Source organism: Cyprinus carpio, chromosome B21, assembly GCF_018340385.1.
Source record: "Cyprinus carpio isolate SPL01 chromosome B21, ASM1834038v1, whole genome shotgun sequence".
Taxonomy (NCBI): domain Eukaryota; kingdom Metazoa; phylum Chordata; class Actinopteri; order Cypriniformes; family Cyprinidae; genus Cyprinus; species Cyprinus carpio.
This window is the reverse complement of record NC_056617.1, coordinates 15,635,678-15,646,795: the sequence shown is the minus strand read 5'-3', so window position 1 is coordinate 15,646,795 and position 11,118 is coordinate 15,635,678. Positions and strand designations below refer to the sequence as shown.

Below are 11,118 nucleotides of genomic sequence, written 5' to 3'. Positions count from 1 at the left end.
TCTTTAATTAAAAGATCATGCTATTTAAATTATTAGATATTTTAATCAATAATAATCACACACTCAATTAGAAGCAACAGTTTTGGCCCCGCAGAAATCTACTTTTGTGCACATCACTAGTTTATTTTTGTAGCTAAACAATGCCCAACAGTGATCACAGATAATATGATAACGTTTTGTAATGTAAATTACATTTTACACGTTTTGATATGTCCTCTGAGGGATTTTATAAATGCACACAATTAAATATTTCAGTTTGATTGGAAATAACACACAAATACAAATATTGTTCAAAAGTAGTACTAACTTGCTTTTTTTTTCTTCTCCACACACATCTGACATTTCATCTCAAGCAGTTCACTCACTGACACTGCTGTCTCCTTAAATGAACTTCATATTAAACCTCATTCGGTCCAAAATTGTTGGCCATGGAGGAAATAATGCAACAGCTGGTTGCATTTTTAATATTTTAAATTATTTGTACACCATAAATTATACATATATAAAAATGGCTTGTGTTTATTTTGATTACCATAATAGTTTTCCACAGGTAGCAATTCATATTTTTATAATGCATATTTTAATATTATGAGATTAAAAGTCACAATGTGATAAAGGATTAATACAGTTCTAAAAAGTCACAGCCATTTTCAAAATCAATATGATTTTTTATGCTTTTTTTCTGAAATAACTGGCTATAGCCATTTAAAAAATGGTTCATGCAGACACTCTTTTAAGGCAGGAAATTTGAAACTTTTATTTTGTAATACAACCTCAAAAACTTTTGTGGTTATTATAAGAACCGAGAAATCAATTAGTAAGATATATCACAATGGTACCACACTCTAGTGCAGTCCTGCAAAGGAACAAACAGGAACCCAGAAGTCCAGAACTAAAGACTGTCCATCTAGTCTCCATAATGGAGGCAATATTCACAATTTTGGACAGGCGCCTCTTGCCTCAGATCTTCATAGTGGCTCATGAAGTCAATGAGATGGCTAGAAGAGCTTGAACATGGAATGGATCTGTGGGGGAAAAAGATCATTTTGTTTCCAGCCTATGAAAAGTGCAGCATTACAAATCTTTTCTACTATAAAATGTTAATTTGTTTATTTGTGATCACATTACAAACCCAGTGCAATACTAGGAAGAGGTTTTCAGAGCTTACTCTGCTGGGTAGAACTGCTGTCCAGTCATGTGGAGGTCTGCAGAGAAGATACATCGAGGAGCAGAGAGAGGACACTGATCTGTGTTGATAAAACCTTGTTGCATCTCCATGGCCTGGTTAATGTTGGCTGACAAATGCATTGTGATGTTTTTAGCATGAGAAGTAATTTGGCTTCATGGGGGGGCTCGTAGTAAACCTACGAGCTAACTAAATTACTTTTTTATCATAATAAAAATGCTGTACGGTGAATGGAATTACATCATTACTTGTGTTGTCAAAATGCAGTATAAAACTCTAAAATCTAATCTTGCTGCAATTGATTATCAACAAAAAAATAAATAAATAAAAAATACTTCTGTTTTTATGTGTATACAGTGTGTATTCACTGCTGCTGATGACATTTACTGTACTCTACTGTGCACATAAAAACCAAAGCATACTTCGGGCTTAAGCGTCTCGCCTAACCTCATTCTTTGCATTCTTAAAAGGAAATGCAGAATGATTCAGTTGTTTTTGTGGTAATCAACGTTACGCAACAAATGTGGTCGACTGAGATTAATTTGTAATGAACCTGAAATATTCAAGGCATAAGCTATATAAATAAGTAGCAGAACCTGGAGAATTTAGACTGCTCTGCCCTCTCGCTGATGTTAGGGGCTCTGGGTAAGGGTTGGGTCTCTGTGCCCATGTCAGAATGAAGGGTGTGGAGATTTGGGTCGCAGGGACGACCGGTGGCCTTCTGGACACGGAATGCTTCTTTTTCTCTCTGCACGGCTTATAGACCCAATCTGTGTTGATGAGAATAAGACATTTAATAAAAAATATGTGCTCTTTAATGTCTTCGAATCTTTCTCCATAGCTTACCTGGGTACTTCTCCATGTGTTGAGCCATGATTCTGCGGGCTTCTTCGTAGTATGGCTTCTTCTGCTCTTCAGACAGTTTGTGCCATTCTAACCCCAGCTGAACACTGATGTCGCAGTTGCTGGCGTTAGGGTTGGCCTTAGACAAGGCAGGCCGGTGGATCTTTGACCATAAGAAGAAGGCATTCATGGGCCTTTTGATAGAAACTGTTTTGTTCTGAGATCTTGCCACCTCACTTTCTGCGCACAGAGACAACGAAACAAGGTCTTCATGTATATAAATATTTATATAGTTAAAAAATTTCTTCGGAAGAAATAGAATTGTCACAGAATCATTCATTTTACTTTTTGCTCTGAAGCTATCTTCAGTATTTTGTTCTAATGAAACTTGAACATTTTAATAATATGCAAATATACTATTTATCTTAATAGTTATGCTTTAAAATGAATATTTCAAATACTTTTGAAATGTAAAGTAGAAGCGTTTTTTTAAAGTTCTACTCATTAACATAAAGCCTACTTCAACCTACCTGTTCCAGAAGGCGGCTGAGTGAAGCTCAGACCTCGGGTGTTGATCTGCACAGAAGCCTCGCTGATTGGCTGATGGGTTACTATCGGAAAATAAGTCTCGCTGATTGGCGCCTCACTGGACAAATTGCAGTTAAATGACTGCGGCATGTCTTTAAATGAGAAAAACTGAGGAATTGCTTTATCAGCGGTTAGCACCATTGAAGTTTGACCTGAGGGATAAAGTGGAAATGTATCCCATTCGGCGCTGTCCTGTTTAATCCCAAGATCTCCTGTTAATGGGCTGTTGATCGAGTTAAAACCTTCATCTTGTGGATGATATTGTCTGTGAGTTGTTAGGCTGTTAACTTCAGTTGGTTCACTGACTCGTTGAGCTTTGACAGCAGGAGGACCGGGTTTCTTCAAAATTAATTTTTCTTCCGTTTTGGCACATTTTGGTACCGGTTCATCAGTTGTTGAGCCCTTTTCAACGTTTCTGAACCTCTTCTTAGCTCTCAGTTTGGGGTGTTTATCCATTCGCTTGTCAGTATGTCGTAACTCAGCAGTAATGGTCGTGGAATGTTAAAAAACTACACCGCAAGCTCGAGCGTCCTTTAAGAAAACAAAAACAAACAACATGACGAAAAGCACGTGACCACACAAGTACAGAAAACATGGACATAGAATACTTTTATTAAAATGTGCATTCATAAAAAAAAAAATCTGCATATTTACTTTAAAACTCTCTATTTCACTTGATACATAATTAGAAAGTTTTGATTTCAATTAAATAGCTAGTGGTGCAAACGTGCATAATATATTTTTCAGTGTATTTTCGTAACGCTTTGTAAATATTCACCTCTAAGTGATTCAGGTAAATTGAGACACTATTTGCGATTGAAATGTCCTAATAAACCTGAACATCTCTATATAAAATAACAATTAAAAATATTAGGGATGTTGTATTATTTTTGAAAATTAATTCATACAAGTTAAAAAGTAAATAAAAAGTTATTAATTTATTCAGAGATCAACATGGAAATAGCCGCTATGCTGGCATGGTGTTAAAAAGTTAATGAAAAAAAAAGTGTTTAAGTTTGAAAAAGAGCAAATGCATTTTAAATCAAAAGAACAGAGGCAGATTATGTGAATATGTGAATAAAATAAATCAAATCAAATGTAATGTAAATGTTTAGTCCTATTCACAAAGAAACAGGTTTTGCTGAGAAAAGTGTTGTCAGGCATAATTACATCCTTTTATTAGGTTTTGCACTTGGATATATTTATACGTGATCAAATACTACATTTTGTCAAGGTGTAGATTATTATTATTATTTTTTAAATGTTGTTGATTTTTCTGGCTTTAACTGGTAAACAGTTTGAAACACAACTTCACTTCAGCAATTTAAATAACTTGATCTCACTCCCTCTGAATGTTTTTTCACATATATGTTACCAAAGCCTTTCAAATTAGAATAAATATAAACATAATAATATACAGTATCAGTAAAATCTAAATTAGAATATATAACATTTTATCAGCCTTACATTTAAGGTCAAGTCAGGTTTGTCCCCTCCAAAATTTGCGCTCTTTCTAAAGCCTGATATTTGAAATAATAATCAGAAAATAATTTGATAACTTTGTATTACTGATTTTATAACAGTATTTATAACAGTATAATAGACTGCTTACATAAAATGCATATACATATGAGTTGTCACTCTATATCTCCCAATAACTGTCATGAGATAAAAATTTAACTGTGGGAGGAAAAACATGTAATGCAATAAAATACAGTGATGACTGAAAGATGTACAAATAAATGTTCCTCAAAAGCCTGATCATATTTATCATTTTTGATATGTTTTACCATGATTTTTCAGAAAAAAAATGGATAATCAAGTAAATTTAAGTTGCTTCATTAAATAAATGTCGAATCTTGAAATATTACTCTTGAAATCTCTGATCTTAAAATATTATTCTTAAGTATACTAAAAATCTCTTAAAATATTAGAATCTACTAAAATCTGTAAAGATTTTACAGCAGAGAGACATGTGTACCACAACCTGAAGATAGACATTTTCAAAATTATTAAAAAGTAAGAACTATCAATCAAAGGACAGAAGGCATGTAATGATTGTATACAACAGTTTTTTCTCCCATTTTTGTACATTGATAATTTAGAGATCATAAAAAAACAAGATACAATAGACTTCATAGGCTTAAAGGGATAGTTCACTCATCATTAACTCACCCTCATATCGTTCAAAACCTGTATAAGTTGCTTTCTTATGTTGAACATAGAAGATATTTTGAAGATTGCTGGTAATCAAACAGTTGGTGGTTCCCATTGACTTCCATAGTATTTTTTTCCTGCTATGGAAGTCAATGGCAACCACCAACTGTTTGATTACCAGCAATCTTCAAAATATCTTCTTTTATATTCAACATGAGAAAGCAACTCATACAGGTTTGGAATGACATGAGGTTGAGTAAATGATGACAGAATATTCATTTTTGGGTGAACTATCCCTTTAAGTGACTCTCCCAGGTGTCGACACTAGAGGGAGCCACAGGACAGGACATCAATGGATGCAGCCCATTTCCATTATTGCACAACTCCTCCTCAAAACTGGATCTAGTAGATTATTGAGATGCCAAGATATTTCAGATAAGTTGTCATAATACTTATATAATAATATATAATAATCTTCAAATAGAAGCACTATTGAAATCACCTCTTTGAATTGTAGCACAACTAATTCTTAAAAAATGAAAGGTATTATCCATCTTTGCATCTTGATTTTAAGTTTTAAGACAGAACCAAGAAACATACTTTTAGCAACAATTCACCAATGAGAACGCTAAAAGTCTAGACACCATTCAAGTCACAAAGACCGCTTTTGATGAAATTGTTTAATGTCAAACAAGGTTTCTCAGTACAATAAAATCAAAAACTGAAATCTGAAAAGAAACTATAATGAAAGAGGCGCTCGATTTCATGTTTCTCTTTACATTTGCATAAACTATGAAGTGTTAACTCGATTCACTCATGTCTAGGACAATGTATTTATGCACAGGATCTCTCTGTATAATGTTAAGTATTCAAATAAGAAACTAAACCACTATGGAATAAATCTAAACAGTAATAAAATAAAGATTTGGTCATTTTGAACATAATGCCTCAGTGCCTGATGGAGGGCCCCTTGTAAAGCAGCATATGAGAAAATGGACAAAACCAAATGTTAAAAGAAAGAAAAAAGTGACAAGTAAACTTGGGGGTTCACAATGCCTTCATTGATTCCATAGCCATCATATAATCCTGTGACAGACATTTCAGAAATTTAACACTGACCCGCAACAATGCTTGAAACTGTAAAATCGACACATGCAAGAAAAGGATATAATGGATATGACTGTTATTATGAGGCATTATAAATACCAATTCAAGTAGTTACTAGACATGTGTAACACTACTCCTGCTACTGCCAAAGCACTGATTTGTCCGGCTTCAGATGACAAATTCAAGGGAAGAGACCCCTAGAAATGTAGCACTATCCCCATCCGTATCATTCAAGAATGTAATGGATTTTGCCTTTCGTGTAACACATCCTCTCTAAGACAGTTTTGGATTCATCAAGTATGGTTAATAACCTTCACACACATTTGTATCATTTAAAAGGTGGCCATTTCACAGGCAGGCACACTTCAAATTACGGTCAGGTAGCTTGCTACACAAAAGTACTCAAACTATATCTACAGATATAGTCTGTTTAAAAAAAAAAAAAAAATTTAAAAGTTGATCATATTCATCTAAATAACAGGTGCTGGAGTGATAATGAAATATAAGGAGTGACTCTATATCTGACAAATTGTAACAATTCAAACCGAAAACAAAAACATGAGTAAATATTAAGGACCTGTGGTAAACTGTTTCATCTTATACCGTCTGAGAAGTGAGTAAAATAATTTATTTTTTGCACACCAAGATATTTACAAATCAACCCTTTGCGGCCTTTTAATCACAGCATGAATAATGTAAATTATGAGGTAATTTCTGAAATCAGTTGTATTTGAAAAGTGAACAGGGCCATGATGGAAAAAATAAAGTGTGTCTAATGTTTCTGTTGTGAGGGAAAAATGTACCAAACTTCACACAGTCATCTTTTTTCCTTTAAAAGTATATAATATGCTTTGCACCATTTACAAAAAAAATCCACCCTTCGATTATCAACCCCACATGAAAGAAAGCAAATTCTTGTGTGCGTTTTTCTCTGTATTTGTTAATGAATAAGGACAAATGATTGAAGAATCATGACACAGGCTAGTTTTGTCAGTTTTGTCCATTTTACTGGATGCAGCTCCTTCTATTGAGAAGGTGTATTTGGACCGTTAACCCTCTTGGAGTGATTCAGCCTTCATTTCCCAAAGTTGCCAAAGTTTGCAAAGGCATCTTGTTTAGGTTGCAGCATGGCGGGGTTCATGCCCTGGCCAGTCCCCATGCTGGGCATGCCCAGGGCACCTTGCAGGCCTATTCCAGCGGGCATCATATTCAAGCCCACGAGTCCTTGATTGATAGGCATTCCTCCGATACTCACAGAGCCCATTCCCATGGTGCCCGTCGCCATAGTAGGAGGCATTCCCATGGCCATGGTCCCCCCGGTCATCATTGGGTTCACTCCTGGTCTGGGAGCGGCCGCCGAGGGCTGGGCATTCAGTGTCATTCCGGCGAAATTCTGGGCGACCATGTTCAATGGTGGCTGGACACCTAAATGAGAAATATATAATAATTAAAACATTAATTAAATAATACATGCAATTGCTTATGACTGTTAATTACCTCAAAGAACAAACTTTTATCAACTCACGGCAAGACAATCTGATCTGAATCATGAAAAAAGAGTTTGTTTGGGATTTCTAACCTTGCTGCATCATGGTGTTGAGTGTGGGCTGTGTGGGTTTGGGAGGGTTCAGGCCTGCAGACAGGAAATCCAGGCTGATGTTCACGCTTGGGTCTGACCAGGTGGCAGGCATTGATAACTTCCCACCTGACTTTTGCAGTCCCATCTGCTGGGGCAATAACGGGCCACCTATTGTCTGACAAGGAAGAGGAAATTACGGTAAATTATATCTTACAATTACAACAAAATATACTCTATTAAACTCATAATAATTTCAAATTACAATTATTATTATAACTGAATATGATGATTTGCAATAATAGAATACTTTTAATATTTTAGGCGACTCATACTTTTCATAAAACAAAGTTGATTGCCTTATAATACCACTCATAATAGGACAAAGCTGGATTAACAACATGCATCCATTTAATTTAACCCATATATGAACTCCAAACTGATTCACCGTGTTATATTCTGTTCCTGACCTGCCAACCATGGGAATATATTTGAGTACACTACTTCAATTTGCACAGTCATTTTCCCACTTATCACCATACCAAGTTATTCAACATATGCATCGGCTGTGAGGAAAAATGCATTCATATATTCTTGAGGCAGGAATGCAAAGTCATTGGGGGTAAAATAGGTCTCAGAGTTGATCTCTAAGGGTGCACAGGGGCATTCTTCCCCCTTAGAGAAAAATGCTGAAATGTCAGCTTAAAAATGTGGATTTACAATATATTTTAGCATGAGGATATAGGGGGAAAAACAAGGAACGTCTTAAATCAGTGTTGCCAGTTCTTGCTAGAAAAAAGAAAATAAGAACAAGACCATAATAAACTTAAATTCAAAAGCCAAAATGTCTTGGAAAACTCCAAAATAGTGCAACCTGCCTATTTTATTAATTGTGTATTGTTTTATGAGCCAAGCCCAAACAACAAATCCAAAGATGCTTAAAACAAACGAACATGGCAACACTTCATGAACGCACTCTTCGAAGCACCCTTTCAAAACATACAACACTGCTGTTCTAAATTTGAATGGAGATATCACTCCTGAAACTTTGAGGTGTGTGTGACCTAAACGCTTGGAGTCCTGCATCCTTCATCAGCCAGAACTCTGCCATTTCTCAGGAAGGTACAGCTGCATCATTGTGATTGAACATTACATGGTCCAAAAAGTCATTTCTTTTTTGTTGACAATAGTGCAAATCACACCTACTTTGAGGTTAAAATGTATACTTGTTATGACGAACCGAACCGAAGTCTACCTGTGATCTGGACAGAGGCATGGTTGCGTTCTGCGGGCACACATTGAAGGTCATGCTTTGGGATGCGCTGAGGCTGCTGTTGTTGGGGGACATCAGGTCAAAGAGGTCAGCGGAAGGCGGTTGGGTGGATGTGGGCAAGGGGGCGGCTGGAGCGGGCACATCACTGAAGAGATCTGGGATGACAGACGGAGCAGGGACAGCAGGAGGACTGGTGGAGAAGGCGTTCCAGTCACCAAACTCACCGTTACCAGTAGACAGCGAACCTGAGGAGATGATATAAATTAGAACCATTAAATAAACAAAAAAAGACACACATTGGTACCACCGTTCAAATATTTGGGTCAGTGAGATTTTTTGGTCAAATTTAATTTAAATAATTTAAATTGGTCAAAAGTGACAATCCCATTTTTCAAATAAATGCCGTTCTCTATGGAAGCTCATTTCTGCCACCGAATAAAAAATAAAAAAGATCACGGTGACTTTCTATCTAACAATTTTGACATTTTTCTTGTAATTGAGCTTATATTTTGCAATTCTGACTTTCTTTTCTCAGAATTGCATTATACAAACTCGTATTTAATTGCATGATATAAAGTTGCAATTGCATGTTATAAAGTGAGAATTATGCAATTTTAGGAAAATAGTATTTTTTTTAACTCGCAATTGAGTATATCTCACAATTCACAAAATAAATAATCAGAATTGTGATTAAAATGGTCAATTGCAAAATATAAACTCACAATTACAAAAAAAAAATCAGAATTGTGAGTTTATATCTAGCATTTCTGACTTGATAACTCGAAATTTCGATTTTATGAAAATTCTGAGAAAAAAAAGTCAAGAACTGCAAGATGTAAAGTCTCAATTTTACAACCTGAACTAACAAAATGTTAAATTTGATATCATAGAGAGGGATCCCTGCGGACCTTCATTTTTTTCTCCTGTATGTTTATGCATATTGGTCACATCACATGACTTTTATATATTTCCAAGCTTTGACTGGGGAAACCTTTAGCTGAATCATCTTTTCCAGTTGTTCCCCTCATTAACTCCTATTTGAACTCTGTATTTATGCTTACATACACGTTTATTATTGATTTGTGTTAATTCTCCTACTGACAAGGTTATTGGTTCACTGTTGTGTGGCTGTTCTTGAGGACTTGTACACACACACACTGCTCTTAAGGAGTGCGTCTCTGTCAGGGGAGATGGGGCATGGATGATGGGAGCTGACGTGTGTCTGTGCTCATAACACTCAGCAGGTAGCAGCTCCATCTGGACCCCTCAGTCACTCATCAATATTTCACTGTGTCGTGTGTTGCTACTCCAATCATATTTCAGACAAGCCAACAGAATTGTCATCCTCCTGCCCACCTGCAAAGTGCAACTTGCTCTACATTGAGCCGAGGCCCAGGGAGGGAAGAGGATGATGGGAAAAGTCAATACAAGCACGCCCACTTCTCTCTGTAAAGTGGAATAAGCTGTAATAACTTTCTAAATGCTCAGTTAGGACAAACTCTACAGATGCTATGTCTAAAATTATTCTCCACACCACAAATTGAGAAAACAATTGGCGAATAAATAATCATATCAATGGGACACAAACATCAACTAAAGAAAAGCTTAATAACTGCAGCACTTCTGAAGGGCCATATGAAATTGTGAGGGGTCTTATTTTTTAATTCCAAAAATTTTTTTGTTTGTTTTTTTTTCTGTTTAATTTTTATTTAAATTACATTTTAGTATTCAAAAAGCATGCATAACCACAATGAAACTTACACAATTTAACATCAATTTATTACAAGTTTAACAAAAAATAATTAGAGCCTAATTAAATCAATTTAAATTTTTCCCAAATTTCATTTTCCCAAATTCAGTTTTTGACTTTTTTTTTTTTCATTAATTCACACAGACACACAGAACTTCATATTTAAATATGAAAACAACTTTTACTTGAAATGAAAAATTTACCATCAGAGTTTTTATTAGTAGTAGTAGTAGTATTACTCTAGAACTTTGTTTCTCAAAACATTTTTTTCCTGATATCGAGAGAACTGAAGGTATGCCTCACACAAGTTTAAAACCCTTGAATTAGGACACTGCTTCACTGACAGGTGATATTACATGTACTTATGGTAATGCTTTACCATGAAAAATGCAGAGTGAGACATTTACAGTTTGCAAGATATTGTCAGATGAAGTAAAAACATGTTTTGGCCCATGTGCAGGTGTGCACTGTGCAGTTGGTTCACACATACCAGCAGCTGATGGGAGACTGACAGAGGCAGCAGGTGAGGAGAAGTCGGCAAAGTCACCAATCAGATCTGAGTTTCCCCCCAAAACATTTAGATGAGACATATAACACTTACAATACAAGTTCAAAAATCAGGTCTCTCAGAGAAGTCT

At 35.6% G+C, this 11,118-nt stretch overlaps 2 protein-coding genes across 2 annotated transcripts in view; both read right to left on the bottom strand.

The window, feature by feature from the left end:
• Positions 1 to 712: 712 nt before the first annotated feature.
• Positions 713 to 3,178, bottom strand: LOC109073003 (transcription factor SOX-30-like). Its single transcript, XM_019089193.2, has 5 exons — positions 2,560 to 3,178; positions 2,033 to 2,269; positions 1,783 to 1,956; positions 1,169 to 1,295; positions 713 to 1,025 (listed from the first exon to the last, which is right to left on the bottom strand). The coding sequence occupies exons 1-5, from the start codon at positions 3,071 to 3,073 to the stop codon at positions 908 to 910; spliced, it is 1,170 nt and encodes a 389-aa protein (XP_018944738.1). The 5' UTR covers positions 3,074 to 3,178; the 3' UTR covers positions 713 to 907.
• Positions 3,179 to 5,439: 2,261 nt separating this feature from the next.
• Positions 5,440 to 11,118, bottom strand: part of LOC109073002 (clathrin interactor 1-like) — a 29,677-nt gene continuing 23,998 nt past the window's right edge. The window contains exons 9-12 of the mRNA XM_019089190.2: positions 10,971 to 11,048; positions 8,713 to 8,975; positions 7,461 to 7,635; positions 5,440 to 7,306 (exon numbers count right to left, since the gene is read on the bottom strand). Coding sequence (XP_018944735.1) covers positions 6,957 to 7,306; positions 7,461 to 7,635; positions 8,713 to 8,975; positions 10,971 to 11,048 — 866 coding nt within the window. The 3' untranslated portion in view covers positions 5,440 to 6,956. The remainder of the gene's footprint in view (positions 7,307 to 7,460; positions 7,636 to 8,712; positions 8,976 to 10,970; positions 11,049 to 11,118) is intronic.

What these genes read in the sequence shown, in the direction of transcription:
- LOC109073003 (XM_019089193.2), bottom strand. Translation starts at nt 3,073, where the DNA reads ATGGATAAACACCCCAAACTGAGAGCTAAGAAGAGGTTCAGAAACGTT. An exon ending in TCAGCCGCCTTCTGGAACAG is followed by an intron (nt 2,270 to 2,559) that starts GTAGGTTGAAGT and finishes CTCTGTGCGCAG; the next exon opens with AAAGTGAGGTGGCAAGATCT. An exon ending in GAGCAGTCTAAATTCTCCAG is followed by an intron (nt 1,296 to 1,782) that starts GTTCTGCTACTT and finishes TGCATTTGTCAG; the next exon opens with CCAACATTAACCAGGCCATG.